Source organism: Globicephala melas, chromosome 7, assembly GCF_963455315.2.
Source record: "Globicephala melas chromosome 7, mGloMel1.2, whole genome shotgun sequence".
Classification (NCBI taxonomy): Eukaryota; Metazoa; Chordata; class Mammalia; order Artiodactyla; family Delphinidae; genus Globicephala; species Globicephala melas.
The window spans coordinates 65,674,133-65,694,527 of record NC_083320.1 but is presented as its reverse complement, the minus strand read 5'-3'; the positions used below and the strand labels follow the sequence as shown (position 1 = coordinate 65,694,527).

At 36.2% G+C, this 20,395-nt stretch overlaps 1 protein-coding gene across 1 annotated transcript in view; it reads right to left on the bottom strand.

Annotated features, from left to right (window-relative positions):
- Positions 1–20,395, bottom strand: part of TTC21B (tetratricopeptide repeat domain 21B) — an 85,233-nt gene that overhangs the window by 43,913 nt on the left and 20,925 nt on the right. The window contains exons 12-18 of the mRNA XM_030852552.2: positions 17,122–17,251; positions 13,202–13,359; positions 10,929–11,153; positions 9,069–9,307; positions 7,198–7,270; positions 5,914–6,024; positions 5,048–5,186 (exon numbers count right to left, since the gene is read on the bottom strand). Of these exons, the coding sequence (XP_030708412.1) occupies positions 5,048–5,186; positions 5,914–6,024; positions 7,198–7,270; positions 9,069–9,307; positions 10,929–11,153; positions 13,202–13,359; positions 17,122–17,251 (1,075 nt within the window). The remainder of the gene's footprint in view (positions 1–5,047; positions 5,187–5,913; positions 6,025–7,197; positions 7,271–9,068; positions 9,308–10,928; positions 11,154–13,201; positions 13,360–17,121; positions 17,252–20,395) is intronic.

Here is a 20,395-nt window from a genome sequence, read left to right as displayed (position 1 = left end):
AGGCTTTATCACTTTCTAGTTAACAAGGTCCTAGTTGAACAAGGTAGTTATCTATTCTGTGCCTCCCTTTCATCTGTAAAATAGGGGAAATAATAGTACCTATCTCATAAGATTACTGTAAAATTTAAAAAGTTAGTAAATTATTAAATAAGCTAATATATGCAAAGCAATTAAAGTCTTGTACATGTCAAGTGCTATTTAAGTATTTGGTATTATTATTTTGTAATCTAAGAGTAATAAAAGAACCCTAGATAATTAACAAAAAGATGTTTCTTCTACCATTTATCGACAGCATGGCCTGAGCCATATTCTGTTTGAATACATCATTATTTATTTAAAATCTCAACCTGAGAAGCAGGTTTTGTTATTGCTATTTTACAGGTAAGAAAAGCTCTAAGGTGGTACAAGGAACTAGGGAGCCGTGACAATGGTGAGAGCAGGCTGGAAGGAGAGGTCAGAGGAACAACAGCATGCACGTGTGAAGGCCATGTAAGCCACTGTAAGACTGGTTAACTCAGAGAAATGGGAGACAAGGGGGAGCTTGAGCAGGTGTGATCAAACTTTGGTTGTTTAAAAGGTCCAATAGTGCTGCTGGGTTGGGAAAGGCTGTGTCCAGCTGTGGGGTTGAGGACTGGGTAACAGGGAGACCAGGTGTAGGCTACTGCTTTAATCCACATAAGAGACGATGTAGCTAGGACAGGGTGACAGTAGTGGAAATAATGAGACACAGGAGAATTCTGAATGTATCTAGAAGGCAGAACCAAGAGGATTTCCTATGGGCAAGGGTGAAGGCAAGGATTTTGGTTCTTCAAAACTACAAAGAAGGCTGAAGTTATTGAGACAGAGAAGGCTGCACATAGAAGAGATGGGGGAGGCAGATAAGGAATTCACTTTCAAACATGCTAAGTTTAAGATGTTTCTTAGAACGCTGGTGCTACTATATCAGCTAGGTGAACCTGGATAACTCAAGAAAATTGAGTATTAGATGCTAATTTAAAAATGTAGATAATTTTATTTGCCTCAAAAACTAATGTGAGCATTAATAACATATAATGAAATGCACATGAAGGCATCTAAGTTCACCATTGGATGTGCTCAGCAAATTATTAAATGAAAGTATTTATACTGCATAAATGTAATATACTTATGCCCATATAAGTAAAACATACTACTTGAATCTCTCCTCCTCTACAACCTTTTAAAAAATGCATATCCACATTTAGGCCATCTGTAGTGTTTCAAGCAAGGTCTGACAAGTCTCATGCAAGTATTTTTACGGAATAAATAAATGCATTCAAATTAGAATTTAAGCATCAACTTCAAAGCTAAATTAAAAGACCATTTTAGACATATTAGAAAATTTAGAGTTGGCTTGCCTTATCTATGTATCCAAACATATTTTAAAATCACAGAAAACATGGTATTGGCAAAAATAAAAATGGGAGGGGAGAAGGAAGGAACTCAAAACAAAAATTCCCAAAATCAGAGTGAAATGTATAAAAAAGCTTTTAATATGATAAAGGTGGCATTTCAATAAATGACACTGAGATATAATTGGCTATCCCTTTGGAAACTATATAGTAAAAATTGTATGTGAATTAAAGTTCTTCATTATAAAAATTAAAATTCTCCATTATACAAATTAAAATTACAAAAGCCCCAGAAAAATATAAGAAAACTTTTTTCAATGTTAGGATTAGGGAAGCTTTTTCTGAGCATGACAAGAAATTCAAAAGTCAAAAAGAGAAAAGACTGGTAAGTATTATATATGATAGTTAAATATTCTATTTGACCAATGAAATGATAAAGTAATTTGATAAAGAAAGGACAGCCTGGGAGAAAATATCTGTAACATGAATAATAGGTAAAAGATTAATGAATAATAGGTAAAGGATTAAGACAAAGGATATGAATGAAATAGTGAAAATACGATCTATAGATATAATACTTAACCTTAACAATCATCAAAGAAATGTAAATTAGAAGTTTGTTTTCTCTATAATTAATACTACGTAATGTTGGGACATTTTTACCTTTAAGAAAAAACAATGGAGCAAGATTCAATTCTAGGAAGTACATAGTGCTATATAAACAAGGATTCTATCTCAGTAATGTTTTCTTCTATCTAAATGTCTATCGATAGGGGAGTCATCAAATAAATTATGATATTGACAAACAGTAAAATATGCTACCTATGTTAAAAAATTTAAAAGTGCTATATCTGCCAAAATGAAGAGAGGCTATTAAATGAAAAATGCATACTGCAGACCTATAGGTATAATATGACTCCTTTTTGGTAGAAAAAAGTGTTATGTATTAGTGTGTGAGAGAAAGGGGCAGGGAGATTGATCAGGACGTGGTTCTCTCTGGAGAGTGGGAGAGCAACACAACTTTCATTCACTTCTATAATCCTCAAATTTCTCCAATGAACAAGCACTAGATTTTATTTAAAAAGTACAGATCTTTAAAAAGTAAATTTGTATGAACTTTTAAGAAGGCAATTTGATAGTATCCAATTAAATTTTAAGTACACATACCCTTTAACATAGCATCTTGCTCTTAAGAAATATAAGCAAGTGTATGCCAAAGAATGAGATACAAGGATATTCATTTTAACATGGTTTATAACATCAAAAGACTGGAAGACTAACTGGGGAAAAGTTAAATAGCTTACGGAGTTATAAAATATTGTGAGTCTATTAGATAGAATAATATGGATGTACTGACATCAAACTATATCTGCAACATATTGTATGTGAAAAAAATTGCTGAATAGGAAGAATGATGCATTTTGAAAAGAACAATATGCATATTACACTTAGATATTTACATAAATATATATAAAATATACACTAAAACAAAAATGGTTACCTCTAGGGAGGTCTGAGAACAGGCCAAGTAGAATTCACAGGAGAAACTGGAGACTTGTACATTATACTCTTTAATAATGCTGAATTTTTTTTTAAAAAACAACTTTTAAAAAGGATTATAAAAATGTTTACTTGTTTAAACACTGGTTGTAGTTACAATTTATAGGAAACTTCCAACAAAGCTACAGTAATCAAAACACAATGGTACTGGCACAAAAAAAGAAATATAAATCAATGGAACAGGATAGAAAGTCCAGAAACAAACCCACGGACCTCTGGTCAATTAATCTATGACAAAGGAGGCAAGGATATACAATGGAGAAAAGACAGTCTCTTCAATAAGTGGTGCTGGGAAAACTAGACAGTTACATAAAAAAGAATGAAATTAGAACATTCTCTAACACCATACACAAAAACAAACTCAAAATGGATTAAAGACCTAAACCTAAGACCGGATGCTATAAAACTCTTAGAGGAAAACATAGGGAGAACACTATGACATAAATTGCAGCAACATCCATTGCTGGATTTTTTCAATCCACCTCCTAAAGTAATGAAAATAAAAACAAAAATAAACAAATGGGACCTAATGAAACTTAAAAGCTTTTGCACAGCAAAGGAAACCATAAACAAAATGAAAAGACAACCCACTTCAGAATGGGAGAAAATATTTGCAAATGAAGTGACTGAAAAGGCATTCATCACCAAAATATACAAACAGCTCATGAATCTCAATATCAAAAATATAAACAACCCAATCAAAAAATGGGCAGAAGATCTAAACAGACATTTCTCCAAAGAAGACATACAGATGGCAAAAAAAAGCACATGAAAAGATGCTCAGCATCGCTAATAATCAGAGAAATGCAAATCAAAACTACAGTGAGGTATCACCTCACACTGGTCAGAATGGCCATCATTAAAAAATCTACAAACAATAAATGCTGGAGAGGGCATGGAGAAAAGGGAACCTTCCTACATTGTTGGTGGTAATGTGAATTGGTACAGTCACTATGGAGAACAGTATGGAGGTCCCTTAAAAAACTAAAAATAGAACTACCATATGATCCAGCAATCCCACTCCTGAGCATATATCCAGAGGAAACTGTAATTCAAAAAGATACATGGTGCTTCCCTGGTGGTGCAGTGGTTGAGAGTCCGCCTGCCGATGCAGGGGACACGGGTTCGTGCCCCAGTCCGGGAAGATCCTACATACCGCGGAGTGGCTGGGCCCATAAGCCATGGCCGCTGGGCCTGCGTGTCCGGAGCCTGTGCTCCGCAACGGGAGAGGCCACAGCAGTGAGAGGCCCGTGTACCGCAAAAAATACAAAACAAAACAAAACAAAACAAAAACAAAACAAAAAAGATACATCTACCCCAATGTTCACTGCAGCACTATTTACAATAGCCAGGACATGGAAGCAGCCTAAGTGTTCATCGACAGAGGAGTGGATAAAGAAGATGTGGTACGTATATACAATGGAATATTACTCAGCCATTAAAAAGAATGAAATAATGCCATTTGCAGCAACATGAATGGACCTAGAGATTATCATATAAAGTGAAGTAAATCAGAGGCAGACAAATATCATGATATTACTTATATATGGAATCTAAAAAAATGATACAAATGAACTTATTTACAAAACAGAAACAGACTCACAGAGTTTGAAAACAAACTTATGGTTACGAAAGGGGAGAGGTGGGAGGGAGGGATAAATTAGGAGTTTGGGACTGACAAATACACACTACTACATATAAAATAGATAATCAACAAGGACCTATTGTACAGCACAGGGAACACCACTCAGTAATCTGTAATAACCTATATGGGAAAAGAATGTATACATATATATATGTATAACTGAATCACTTTGCTGTACACCTGAAACTAATATAACATTGTAAATCAACTATAACACATAATAAAAATTAAAGTAAAGAAAAAAACTAAAGGAAACTTCCTTTATGTCACTTTGGAAAGTAGTTTTCTATAACACAAACTGTTTCACAAATCTGTTTTAAGATTTTTAAAATATCTTACTTTAGTAGAGTGACATTCTAACAAATGAAAGAACCAACCTCACATACACTAACAATACAAATACATACTAATATAAAAATAAAAGAATCAGATATATTAGGTATACTTTTTCAAATAAGAAAGATTTTCATACCAGGTTCATGAGCTAGTGCATGTTGAAGAACTTTTTCTGCTTTGTCATACCATTTCAGTTTTAATAAGAGCTCAGCCAAGTCATAGAAAAGATAATTTTGTTGTCCATTTTTCAGAGCAGCTTCATAATAAGTGATTGCCTAAACAAAGTCCATTTCAGTTAGGGAAAAAAAAGGCAATGAGAATGGCATTCAAGCATAGATCCTACACACATTATGACTTAAAGCAACTGGAAGTAACCTAAAAGCAGGTTATGCATGGACTTGCACGAGTGATTAAGTGTGACATTTTTCTTACAGAATCCAGTATTACACAAGACAACTAGCATTTCTTACAACAAGTAACTAAAGCAAAGTACTTTGTTAAAATTTTTTCCAGTTTTATTCCAAACGTTAGTGAATGCAAATACTTTGCTAGCTGTTGTATATATGTTCAACAGTTACCAGGAATAGGGCAAGAATATAACTAAAGGAAAATCTATTATCCTTACTACAAAACAAACAAAAAACCAAAAAAACCCCTCAAAGCACATGGCTTACCAAAACTGGTTCAATGGAAAGGACATCTATTATGCTTTGTCATATGATAAAAGAGATGTAACAGTAAGTTTATCATAATTTATTTCATGGCAGAATTTTGCTGTAAGGTGAAACCTGAAGTAAACTTTAGGGTCCAAAAAGTCTTTGCAAAATGCAGCAGAGAAGAATCTGAGACACTGAGAAAGTCTTTATCACAAATTCCAGTTTGTAAAGACAAATTTGGAGTTTCCAACCATTAAGATATAAACAGTGCTTGCTGAAGATCTTTCACAGAGCAGGGTTTGCAGATTTGTTAAAACAGATACATTTCAAAATATAAAGTATTTACCTTTGAGTAGTTGTGAGTTTTGACAAGAGCTTTCCCAATTTTGCTTGCCAATGTTCCATCCTTTGGGTTCTGATTTAATGCTTGCTCATATGCTACTATGGCTTCTTCAGGCTAATGTCGGCAGATAAAAAATGAAGCAATAAAATAACAGCTTAGGTGGCTCCCATTAAATGGCAACACTTCTATAATTAAGGGCTATATTTGGAATACTTACTAAGACTAATAAAGCACATACTAAGTCCAGAAACCTTAATAACTTCAGAGAGCTGATAATCACTAGTGCAGGTGTAACTCACTAGTATAATCCCACCCAGGTTACTTAGGTCCATGTCCTCATAAATAGTCGTATGAGAACTAAGAGACGGCTTCTTGACAGCTTTTCATCTGGCATCATTATAAAAGCCAGAACCAGAGGTCAGAGGATTGCTTCCCTTTGAAGAAAACACCACCTTAGCCAGTAGCTCTTTTCATCCTTTTGTTTAAAGGTGACTCACCTTACTTCTGGTATCATCTCTATTTCAAATGATAGTGCTGAATAACTGGATCTCAATTTGAAAAATAACTATAACTTTTTTTTATGCGGGCATCCCACTGTTGCAGTGCCTCCCGTTGCGGAGCACAGGCTCCAGACGCACAGGCCCAGCAGCCATGGCTCACGGGCCCAGCCACTCTGCAGCATGTGGGATCTTCCCGAACCGGGGCACGAATCCGTGTCCCTGGCATTGGCAGGTGGACTCTCAACCACTGCGCCACCAGGGAAGCCCTGAAAAATAACTATAACTTTTTAATTGTAATGGTTGTCTCCCTTTTTATTGTGATGACTGGATCTTTGACTATTAAGTAAACGTTATTAAAATGAGGGGAGGGGATTTGGATGAAGGTGGTTAAAAGGTACAAGCTTCCAGTTACAAGATAAGTATTAGGGATGTAATGTACAACATGAAAATTAACACTGCTGTACGTTATACGTGAAAGCTGTTGAAAGTAAATCCTGAGAGTTCTCATTATAAGGGAAAAATATTTTTTTCTATTTCTTTAATTTTGAGCTATATAAGATGATGGATATTCACTGAACTTACTGTGATAATCACTGCATGATGTATTTAAGTTAAATCATTATGCTATACCTTAAACTTACACAGTGCTGCATGTCAACTGTATCTCAATAAAACTGGAAGAAAAAACCCAAATTCCTTTCAGTAGAATGTTATACTAATCACAAAGAAGAATTTTTGGTTTTTGTTTTGTTTTTAAATCTAAGTTCAGTAGTATCAGAAACTTTACCTCTTGAATATTCATGTATGCATCACCAAGGAGAATAAAAGAACGAGGGCTAGGCATCCTTTCGGCAATTTCTCTGGAAATCAGACGAACACTGCTTAGTGTATTGAATATAAATTTCTTCTTCTAAACCAATTAAATAAAAGATAAGCTTATTTTTTCAATGAACTAATAGCCTTCAGAGTGCCTTCTTTATATCCAACAGTGTAATATTGTTTAAAAACTCCAGCCATACCCACACTCAGATTGTTTATGCTAAGTCAACAATTTTTTTCATTAAATTTTTCTATTTCCTGAAATGCAGGTAAAAGTATACAGATAGTAAACATATAAGCTCTCATTATCCAGAAATACATGATGTGGGAATGAAGTTGCAAAATATGACAAACACTTATCATCCTCCTATGCATCTTGAGCTCTGATATTCATGGCATAAGTCATATACAACGAATTACCTTAAAAAATATAAAATATTCTATTTCAACATTTGCTGCTTATTTTTTACCTGCAAAAGGTAAACTACTAAAGGTCAAAATACCAAGGTTGCTCACATAATGTGATGCTAAGTCTTTAATGTACAATATCTCACTTAATTGGTCCAAAAACTCTGAGAAAAGAAAATTGTTACAATTATATAGATAATGCTGAGTTTACTACAGCTAATGTGTCAGATCTACTTGAAAAAAGAAAACCTATGATTTTAGCTACTATACTATAGTGCATCCAAACACATCAACCCTATTTTATATATACATACATATATGCACTACCAAATGTAAAATAGATAGCTAGTGGGAAGCAGCCACATAGCACAGGGAGATCACCTCGGTGCTTTGTGACCACCTAAAGGGGTGGGATAGGGAGGGTGGGAGGGAGACGCAAGAGGGAGGGGATATGGGGATATATGTGTATGTATAGCTGATTCACTTTGTTATACAGCAGAAACTAACACAACAATGTAAAGCAATTATACTCCAATAAAGATGTTAAAAAATAATAGTAGAATAAAAGGTGTGAAGAGTGAAAAAAAAATTGTCATATCATTAGAGATGATAGTGCCGATATTTTAGAAACATCATAGAAAATATAATCTAGGAAACTCCAGTCCATCCATCTATACAGGGGGTGCTGCTCAGTTTCTTTGAATCACTCAGTACCTACAACGAATCTGAGCAGCTTTCTGGGCTTTGATATTTACAAAATATAGATGAACCAATATGACTTAATTCATCAACATTTTACTATTCTCAAGGATAAAACATTAATTTTCTCTCACATGGAGTGTGTGCTTGTACCTTTATCTTTTTGTTTGGGGAGAAGTGTAAGAGCAACCTGTGTGTGCATGTGTGCACCCATGTCTCGTGTGAGAGTGTGTGTTGTGTGCATGTTTTGTGTATCCCAGTAACTCCCAAGGGCATCAGTGTATGACACTTTTTAAATCCCTGCCACTTCTGTAATCCATACCTTAGTGTGGTATATACTAAGCCATAATTTTCTTCTGCTATAGCTATGATACTGAGTGTTATATAAATATGACTATATAGCCCCTGAATTGTTACATTACATAATGCTTTTAAGCTATTAGAATACATGTAATTGTAGCTCTTTCAAAGTCCAAAAATAACATCTGATGAGAGAGGAGAGCTGAGAAACTAAAGTAAGCCACAGGTTGAAATAAATCATAATTACCACGATTTACATTTTAGGGAGAGTAACTTGGTTAGAGTTACTGTGTTTGGTGGTAGTAGAAGGAAGCAAGAACACATTAAGGAAGGGATCTATAAAGTATCTGAAAAGCAGTTAAAAGAAAGAAATTTGGGGATTAATTTTAGGAGATAAATGTCAAAATATAATGGGTTGAAAGAACCATTTACCTGTAACAAGTGATATATAACATCTTCTCTTTTCTGTGCTTCAGATATATATCTGCCATTTTTTCTTTGGTCTCTATGAAATAAGGCTGCTCAGATGTAACATTCTGAAGCATGCTTATAGCCCGTTCCACATCTCCCTGGGCCAAAGCTAGGTCTGCGTTAGCAATAGTGACACGCAACTCTTCAGATGTCCCAGAAAATTCATGGATGGCATCTTGTAAAACTTTGGCCGCCTCATGCTATAAAGGTGAAATTAAAGTAACATTCAAAATTTCAACAAATTACACTACAAACTAAGGTTTTCTACTAATACAGAATGAACAATAAATGCTAGTACAGTTATGATATTTGTGAAATAATGATAGATTTTTTTTTGAAAAGTACAAAAATTTAAAACCAAACTCAGACCAAATTAAGATGACATTATAAATATTTGTTAGCTGAAAAGTGTTCTCATAACTAGGACAACAGCAGTTGCTACCTAAGACTTGTTGCTACTATAATTTAATAAACATTTACTTTGCACCCAGCATTGTAAATATTAACCCATTTAATTCTCACAAAAATCCTCTAAGGTAGTTACTATAATTACCCCCCACTTTGCAGTAAGTAAAATGAGATTCAGACAGTTAAGTTAACAAATGATAGAACCAGCCTGACTCCAAAGCCTAAATTCTTAGCCATGTTCATTACTGCATCTTGGATGGGATCCAGTCCACAGTCACCCTCTGTACCCGATGGTTCTACATTACCTAGCAGATTACGTTATTCCCTACTCTAGTATGTCATTTTTGTTATACCCCAGGTGAATATATTTCCTAATTTCCAAATCTGTACCTCAATGAATCTAAAATGTCATTGATTTTAATTCATCTCAGCTTTAGAGATTTTAAAACATTCTGATTTAAGAAACGTTAAAATGTGAAAAAAACAGTGCATTTCAGAATCAACTATCTATAGTAGAATTGGTTCTTCTTATTAAGTGCATTTTACATTAATTTATTAGTGAACTGGAAATTCTTTGAGATTCGGCAAGTATCTGGACACAGTCTTCTTAATTTCCACTAAAATATGAAATAATGAAATAACTGATTAGCAACAGCTGCAACTTAAAAACCAAATATAAATGATGTTAAGTTCCTCATTTTCTACAAGGTTCTAACTCTTTCCTCAGAATTACATTTTTGTTTGCCTTCTTTCTACCTATCTATCCATCTACCTATCTATATTATTCTTTAAGTATTTGATTTTATGATCTATCTATCTGTATTTTTTAAAGTATTTGATTTTATGATTGTCCTGTTAGTTTAACAAAGCTATATTATTTCAGTGGTTCTTTTATTTTCTCAGCTATTAGAATTTCAGATTGGTACTTTAATTTTATTCCAGTAGTACATCTGTGTGTGTGTGTGTGTGTGTGTGTGTGTGTGTGTGTGTGTGTTTCTGTGTATGTGTGTGAGCCCTTTTAGGAATTCACAGAATTATAACTATATTATATTATTACATTTCATGATAGCCAAAGTAATCATACATATTATTATACACATTATATTAATACATACTACAGTACATCATATTACATTATATTATTACTCATATTACACATACAGTGTATATCTAGTATTACATCTCATGGTAGCCAATGTAAGTACACTGATAAATAAAGTCATCCCAGTACAAACTATGTCTAAATTCAGGGGCTATAGAAAGTAACATGATCTGGTGCTAAGTGATGAGAAATAAATTTTCTAAACTTTACCACTTGGTCAAGCGAATAATTTTAGCTTTTTCATTTCCTATGACTCTATATACTTGAATAACAAAGTTCAGATCTGAGCCACTGAATTACACTTGACCTACCTGTTCTCCATTTAAGCGGTGAACCTCTACCAACTCAAGAAAGACTGATAAACGATGGCTTGCATTGACTTCAGTTTTTCTGTATTTTGACTTTGAGGAAGTTCCAGTTCTCCTCATTCCTGGTAAACTCATTGCTATATGCAGGGTTTTAATTGCTTCTGCTATTTCTCCCATTTTCTTTTGTGACTGAGCTTTTATCAAATGATATAAAGGATATTCTCTCACCTGAAAAAATAATATTCAGAAATACTTCCTTGGAGTGTTTACAACATCCATACATAGTTTACAATCCATCAAATGTTATAATAATAGGATCTTTGAGGACAGTCTACCCTGTGATTGTATGCATGAGGTCTATTTCTGTCCTCTTACTCATGTTCTGATCATTTATTATATTAAATCAGAATTCAGATAACCTGACACTACCTAGTGTTCCGTTGGTTAACAAACAAGTTAAGTACTTCTACTATGAGAGGAAAGAAATTGCACACAAAGTTTATAAGGCTAGCAAATATATTCTAAGAAATTATTTTAGTTTTCAGGAAATGAATTCCTTTACCTCAGACTTCTCGTACTGAGATAAAGTTAACAGATTTCTACACAGTTTCTTTTATTTTCTAATTTTAAGATTAAAAATTTCAGGGCTTCCCTGGTGGCACAGTGGTTAAGAATCCACCTGTCGATGCAGGGGACACGAGTTTGAGCCCTGGTCCGGGAAGACCACACATGCCGCAGAGCAACTAAGCCCGTGTGCCACAACTACTGAGCCTGCGGTCTAGAGCCCGCGAGCCACAACTACTGAAGGCCGTGCTCTGCAACAAGAGAAGCCACCGCACCGCAACGAAGAGTAGCCCCCTTGCTGCAACTAGAGAAAGCCCGCGCGCAGCAACAAAGACCCAACGCAGCCAGAAGTAAATAAATAAACAAATAAACAAACAAATAAATAAATAATTTAAGATTAAAAATTTCAGGACACGTTAATCAAACATTGGTTTTACCCTTTGATACTACTCTGAAACACGTAGTAATGAATCTCCTGTCTTTATTTTGGGTATCAACAGCATATACAGAAAAAATAAAGAGAATGACAAAAGATGAGGAAGGAGTCAAAGGGAAGAAGATGGTCCAGAATGAGATGATGTGGCTGCCATCTAACCTCCAGTCCTCCTAATGCTGGGTTCTGAGCCGTAGCTGGGCATTGTGTTTACCTGTGGGCCTTGTGTAAGCAATCATGATTACGCTCTTCTCTCAGAGATTCTGATTCACTGGGTAGGGCACTGGCACTGGGGTCACAATGCACCACCAGTCTTGAGAACTACTGTCCTAAGAAGCAGGCATTATCTTCTGCAAACCTTGCCTGGAACTTGAATTCTCCAGTGTACTAAAGTGTTCTCACATCGAAGGGCTCAAGACACTGCCAACCAAAGCAAAAGTCTGAGGAGCTCCTCCTTGATTCCAGGTTGCTCAGGAAGCCCCTGAACCTAGGACTTTCCGTAATGCTCAGGGATATGAGATGTTCACACAGAATACCTTGGATAGAAATCTAGTGTGTTTATATCCTCAAACCACATACCAACTTTCAAAATGACTAGCTGTTCTCTGATGATGTATCTAAAAAGAAGTTATTTAACACCAAGGTCCAAGAAAGAAACAGGCAATAAAATAAAATCCTTATACATAAAAATATTTGGCACAATGCTCTACAGTGTACAATTATCTCTACATATTCATATTGCATTTAATGTTCACTATAATTGTAGGGTATTATTATATAAGTGTTCTAGAAAAGAAAACTGAGGTTCAGAGAGAGACAGGTGAAAAGACCAGACACTATCTCCAGGTCTTTTGTTGCCAAGTCCATATAGTTGTTTAACTACACCACAGTTGCCTCCATTTTTTTCTCCTACTGCTAATGAGTTCAAAATATTTTCCATTATCGGCTTCCCTGGTGGCGTAGTGGTTGAGAGTCTGCCTGCCGATGCAGGGGACACGGGTTCGTGCCCCGGTCCAGGAGGATCCCACATGCCGCGGAGCAGCTGGGCCCGTGAACCATGGCCGCTGAGCCTGCGCGTCCGGAGCCTGTGCTCCGCAACGGGAGCGGCCACAACAGTGAGAGGCCCGCGTACCGCAAAAAAAAAAAAAAAATTTCCATTAATAATGCATTTATTAGCAAAATATTACAGGCTAAGAAACAAAATAGTTGAATATGTAAACATTTGCTAAAGGTTCAAGGAGGGCGATATGTCTTATCCACTTGAGTCTGGAACACTTACCTTAAAATTATAGCTCAGACAAAGTTCAAGAGACTGAGAACACAATTTGAATTTTTCCTGAGACAAATAAACCTGAGCCATCAGGAGATGAGCATCTGCATAGGAAGGACTGTGTTCTAGGCAATGCTGCAGATTATTATAAGCTGCTTCAATATCACCTAATGAGGAAACAAAGCACTATTATAATACAAAATGATCAAGAGGAAACCTGAGAGAACAGGGAGAAAAGTATTTAGTCTATGGATAGTTCTGGTGTTTGAACTTAAAAGTTCTCTGTTCGTAAGGCCTTAGCTTAACCTCTACCTGCACTAGTCAGTTTCTTTTTAATATGCATGAAAGAATATATCTAAAGCCAGGCCATCCCTTGGTCATAAGGAGCAAATAAGGAAAAGTATGTGAAAAAATCTGAAGCCCTTTAAATGTACCTGTATTCTCCTTGTCAAAAGAATATTTTTAATTTACAATTTCATTAAAATAAGTTATGTAAGACATAGAAATTTAAACAGAATGTTATAGGGCCACATCTAGGCTAGAAATTTTACTACTGTACAAAAAATAACCAAAAAAGGCATAAGGTTATATTCCAGGGGGTTAGAAATGTGAGTTACAGATTTAAAATGCCTTTAAATACTAACTGAAATATCAAATGTTTTGGAACCACAGGTATTGTACATCTGGAAGACTTTTTCTTTTATTGTAGTTGGTTTGCAATACTGTGTTAGTTTCAGGTATACAGCATAATGATTCAGCATTTTTGCAGATTATATTCCATTATAGGTTAGTAAGTACATCTGGGAATCTTAAAATAGAAGGATATGATCAAGATGAAAGTGAACAGAATACTGGAATCTACCTTGGGCTGACAGATAAGGTAGAAGAGGCTCTTCAGAGAAACAACAGCACAGACTCTAGGTGCTAGAAGTTTCGTGATGTCACCCACACTGATTTGCATTTAGCCGTCTCATAAACTGGCCTTAAGTAGGTGTAGCTAGGCCAGCTCCCCATGTAACTCTGCTAAGGTATCCGTTCAATTACTCTCTGTAACCTTACCTAACACCTTAACAGACAAAGTAAGGCTAACAGTCAGGCCTTCAGTTCCCAAACGCTCAACTTTCTTCTAACAGAAATCCATTTAAACAGAAAACGCTTTCTTAGAGACAGAGGATTAATGAACAATAATTTAGCTGGGGTAGCACAATAACTTATTAAATACAGTGTCTAAATGTGTCAGTTAACCATCAAGCATAATAAACATTAGATTCTTTTTCACTGTGATACAATCCAACACTCAGAACTGTGCAGACAAAAAAAGAAGGGAAGATTAAGCATAATAAATTTGCATGCAAATTGCCACCCCCATATTCTTTTAGGAAGGAGGAGGATTAAGGAGATAACTTGAAAAAAGAGGTTATTACTAAGTGGAGAGAGTACACAGAAAAGAATTAGGGTTTGCAAATAAGAGACTGGAAAAAACAATGAGGACTGTATGAATAACTGAAATCATAATCTTTTTTGTTTCTTCTAAAGATAAGGAGGAAGAATATGTCCGGTTAGCTTCAGGAGGCCACTAAGTATTTCAATGGAGAAACGGGTCATCACTGTTGGGAAAAAACGGGCCATAAAAACAAAGATCACATCAATATCACATTCTTATCTAAGAGCGGCCCAATTTCTCTTGAGAGAAAAATGGAAGAAATTTCTGTCCTGCAGTTCTGCCTTTGTCAGGTCCTATGTAATAAAGAATTTGGCTGGTCTTTATCCCAGGGAGATAGGGAGACAGGGAGACAGTTCCCAGGACACAGTCTCTAAATCTTGGAATTTCCCAAGCAATAGGAGAATCTTTGTTATTCATGGTGGGCCCTGAGAGCTTATGCTAATGATGTGACTCGGGATGGTGGCTGGCCATGCCAGAAAGACCAACCCTGTGACTAGAAGGGTAGGGCTTTGAGCCACCTATAATCAGCCTAACCTAGGGAGAGGGGAGCTGGAGACTGACTTCAATCACATGGCCAAAGATTCAGTCGATGTCTATGTAATAAAACCCTAATAAAACTCTGGATACCGAACCTTGGGTGAGTTCTCTTGGTTGCTAATGTTCCACAGGTGTCGTCATTGATTTGTCGGAAAGTTGATGTGTCCTGACTCCACAGGGAGAGGACAACGGAAGCTCCACATCTGGGACCCTCCCAGACCTCATCCTCTGCATCTCTTCCTTTTGCTGGTTTGGATGACTTTCAAATTTCAGTTTGCTATCATAACACTCTAATCCTAGATATAGTGCTTTCCTGAGTTCTATGAGTCTTTCTAGTGAATTATCGAACCTGAAGGGAATCATAAGAACCCTTAAATTAGTAGCAAGCTGGTCAGAAGTGCAGGAGGCCCTGGGAACCCCTGAACTTGTGGCTGCTATCTAAAATGAGGGCAGTATGATGGAGAATTGTGCCCTTAACCTGTGAAGTTTAGCCCAACTCCAGGTAGTTGGTGCCGGAAGTCACTGCAGTTGGCAATTTAGCAAGAATACTGCTATTCAGACACGTGCCACCACTGTTTCACATTATTTCAGGCTGCTCTTTTTAAAAATGGGGTTAATATACAAGAGTTTCCTTCCTAAGACTTTGGCAATTAACTATTACTCTATTGAAACTGATTTGTATCAAAATTCAAAATAAATAATGAGTGTTTACAAATTAATCACAGAACTCAAAGTCCCAGTTTGATCACCTAGTAGGTGATACCGGTTCTAACTGGGAAGAAAGTAGAAATATGATGTGGCTCAACAGAACTCAATCAGAGAAGGTAATAGAGAGTCACTTCTTACAACTAGAGTATTTTAGAAGTGAAACAAGCTTTTGTGATCATTTGGTTCTCTTTTTAAAACAGTTAAAGGGACTTCCCTTGCGGCACAGCGGTTAAGAATCTGCCTGCCAATGCAGGGGTCACGGGTTCGAGTCCTGGTGCGGGAAGATCCCACATGCCGTGGAGCAACCAAGCCCGTGCGCCACAACTACTGAAGCCCGCAGGCCTAAAGCCCATGCTCCGCAACAAGAGAAGCCACCACAATGAGAAGCCCGCGCACCACAACGAAGAGTAGGCCCCGCTCGCTGCAACTAGAGAAAACCCGCGCACAGCAGCGAAGACCCAATGCAGCCAAAAATAAATAAATAAATAAATTTATTTTAAAAAAACCCCAAAAACAGTTAAAGCCAAAAAATTAGTAAGGTCAAACTCTTAACTCGTTCCATTATGTACAAGAAGTAACTGTTAACGATAATGAACACCTTGAAGTTGGTTTCTGTCCTATAGGACTTTACAAACTTAACTTACTTTGCATAGCATTCAGCCAGCAAAGATACATACCTAAGTACCATATGATGGTCTACTTTTATATATATTGTCATACATATGTTTGTGTCCTAAAAATCTAAGGTTGTAACTGAGGATATTTTTTTAAAGCTATGTATAACCAATCACAGAAACTAAATAGAAATTAATCAATGAATTTCTTACGGGCCTGAAACCCGGTGAACATCACATTTGGTCATGCCAATGAGTCAACCATTATAATCTGTTCAAAGGAGAGATTAAAGACTATAAATTATACTGCCAGGACCTAGTACCACCTGACGGACATTTTTTAAGTGGTAGAACTGTATTTTCCCAGACATTCACTTGAACCACAGAAGTTTATAGTAATTTTTTAAAGAATTAAATAGTAAAGAAAGTTATGCAGTTTTATTTTGGATAAAAATTACTTATCTGTGCACACGTAAAAGGTACATTTTACGTGACTATTCTATGAAGACTATTCTATGTGACTATTTTATGTGACTATTCATACAAGGAGTTCTTTGTTTGTTTATACTAGTTCTTATCAACATCAGAATATAAAGGTTATTTTAAGATTTTAATGTATATCTTACCTGACAAATATTTCACTTTTGCTATTAGGAAGACAGCTTGCAGAAGACCAGGAACAGTTCTTACTATAGTCTCCAGGATTGAGGTACAACGTCTGAGAAGTGGAGAAAGAGGTTGCCCAGGACTTGCAGGCTAAACAAATCAGATCATTTTTTATAGGTTTATAATAGTATTTAGCTAAAAATAAACACATATTAATTGTAATGTGAAGAGCAAAAATCACATATTTTTCTAAAATTTGTCTTATTCTATTTATTGCCCAATATTTTTACTATGACTGGACTAATACTAATTTATCTCCCTGGGATCTATGAACAGACTATATAAATGATGGCTTTTGCTCAGCAAAATAACTGTGAAATTATTATACAGTTACTAATTTGATAACATATGAAATGAGCATATCTGTTTAAACTCTGTCAAGAAAACATATCTGTTCAAAGGAACGATAACGAGAGGTAGAGTTTCTTGCTGGAATTGAGAGTCAAGGCAATGCGAGTTCTAACTCTAAACCTGCCTTGTGATTTACTCAGTTGAGTAACTTGCACCACCCCCTAAAATACTGTAAGGTCAGTTTCTAGAGAATTCAGATTTCATCATTCTAGCAAAAGTCCGAAGGTTGAACACTCATGTATACTACACCAAATGTCTCATACCTTCATATTCCCCACTTTTCCGCCTGGCATGTTGTAGGCCTTCAAATTTTTTTTTCTCTTTTTATTAATAGTGAATACGATAACTAAAGCAGTACTAGACCACTTTTTTATTCTTTTAATGGCTGTCTATTCAACCCACCTTTATCCAGTGGTTATTCACTCACAATTTAGAAATGTGATATTAGAGTTTAAATATCAAATGTTCATTCTCCCTGCTTTGCCTTACTAATACTCCTTCCTTTATCTGAAGGGTGATCCTCCCATCCCCCCAATCTTACACTCCACATACACAGATTCTTAACTGGAGCACCGCCTCTTACTGACAGTCACTCCTATGAAGAGCCACTGTACTAACAAGAAAGTGTGGTATGTTCTCACTATGTTGAGGCATCAAAAAAATGTGTGCTCAAAAGGATTTTCAGAGTATAAAACTACTGATGCCTGGAATACTTCAACTTCTTGAAATTTCTATAGTGCTTATAATCTATATAATAATTCAGCATTCTTTGTCTTATACAGTTTTATAGTAGTTTCATATTTAGTTTTGCCTCTCTTATAGGGCTAAGGGTCTTATGTGTCTCAAAGATCAGACTTTTTTTTTTGACATTTGATCCATTTTATTTACTTATTTTTTAACATCTTTATTGGAGTATAATTGCTTTACAATGTTGTATTAGTTTCTGCTTTATAACAAAGTGAATCAGTTATACATCTCTTCCCTCTTGCGTCTCCCTCCCACCCTCCCTATCCCACCCCTCTAGGTGGTCACAAAGCACCGAGCTGATCTCCCTGTGCTATGCGGCTGCTTCCCACTAACTATCTATTTTACGTTTGGTAGTGTATATATGTCAATGTCACTCTCTCACTTTGTCACAGCTTACCCTTCCCCCTCCCCATATCCTCAAGTCCATTCTCTAGTAGGTCTGTGTCTTTAATCCTGTTTTACCCCTAGGTTCTTCATGACCTTTTTTTTTTCTTAGATTCCATATATATGTGTTAGCATACGGTATTTGTTTTTCTCTTTCTGACTTACTTCACTCTGTATGACAGACTCACACAGTAATGGGTACAGAGTATATTCTTAAAACATTTATTTCTTCAGTGTAACTGAAAATAATGAAAGCATAGGTAAAAGGGTGAAGTTCTGATAATGTTCTCTGCCAATTGCTAAGAATTACTCATTGTTTTTTACTGTAATTTCACAGTGAATCACAGAAAAAAAACAGGACTTATATGGATAATCTCTAAGATAATATGTTTGATTTTAGAAAGTATATATATAAAAGGGCCAAAGTAGAAACGGAGCTGGAGAGACAAGTCTGCCTTTCTGATATTTCCCCATGAAAACAGCATTTTAAATGCTAATTAGATTCTTATCATGCTGATGAAGGTTATATTATGGAAAAATAGGATGTCTGTGGACTAGGGACCCAACTACCATTTAACACGTTATTTCTTGCTCCTTGTACAGTTTACTCTCGGCAGAGCTGCCAGAAGACTCCTTTTAAAATGCTGAACTGGATCATGCTGGAAGCCTTCTGGTGGCTCCCCACTGTACTCAGAACTGAAGCCAGAGAAGTTACCACACTGGTCTCTGTGCTGAGACCTCACGGTGACTACTCCCCAACTCCTCACACTGTCCTGGGCACACTCATCTCTGTGTCCCTTTGGGCCACCTGCACAACGGCTCCCTTTGCCTGAAACACTCTATACCATATTCCCACAACCTTCAAGTTTTTGTTCAAATTTTCCCATCTTAATGAGGCCTACCCAGACCACCTTATCTAAAATTACTACCCATTCTGCCCTGTTCTGTTATTTTCTTCTGTGATATTCAAACATACTACATGATTGACTTAATTATATTATGTATCCTCCTGCTAGTACTCATGTTTCAAGAAGGCAAGGGTTGTAGTTTGTTTTTACAAACTATTTCCCCAGCTCTGAGCAACACACTGGTGCAAGCATTTGTTGAATGAAATCTAAATACTGCATGAGTACTGAAAAATGCTTTCCAACTCCTTAGCAACTGAAAACAGATCACGACTGAGACTGAGATCAATCCCAGGTGTGATTCCAGACGGATTAGTTGAAAAAAAATAGGTCATCAAAGTCTGGAAAAGGACATGATGGTCAATGAAAGGCAGCATGAGTTTCCTAAGGGAAGGTCATGAACAGTTACTGAAGTTCATTTACAGTTACTGAAGCTGTAAATCAGAGAGAATGCTAAAAACTATGCTTTTAGGAATTAAGTATTTGCTAGTGCCCGTCACGATATCCCTGTGTTGAGTTGTGAGTTGAGTATAATAAAGTCAAGTCATCTGCTTACTGTCTGTAGTAAGAGTGTTGACTAATGGATCCACACTAACTGGGAATGAACTCCCTGGCAACACAACAGAGGGCTCCATTCTTTGTTCTACTCAGAGCTAGACAGGCAGATGACAATCAGGATCCAAAAGGACAAGGTAATCTGGAATTATGGGATAAATCTGGAGAGAGAAAATTTCACAGGGATAAATGTAGAGTCCTACACTTGGGTCCAAAGTTATAGTGAATAACCAATCTAAGGACTTCAGTTAACAGTTAATTCAATAGGGGTCGATAATGTAACGTGATTCAC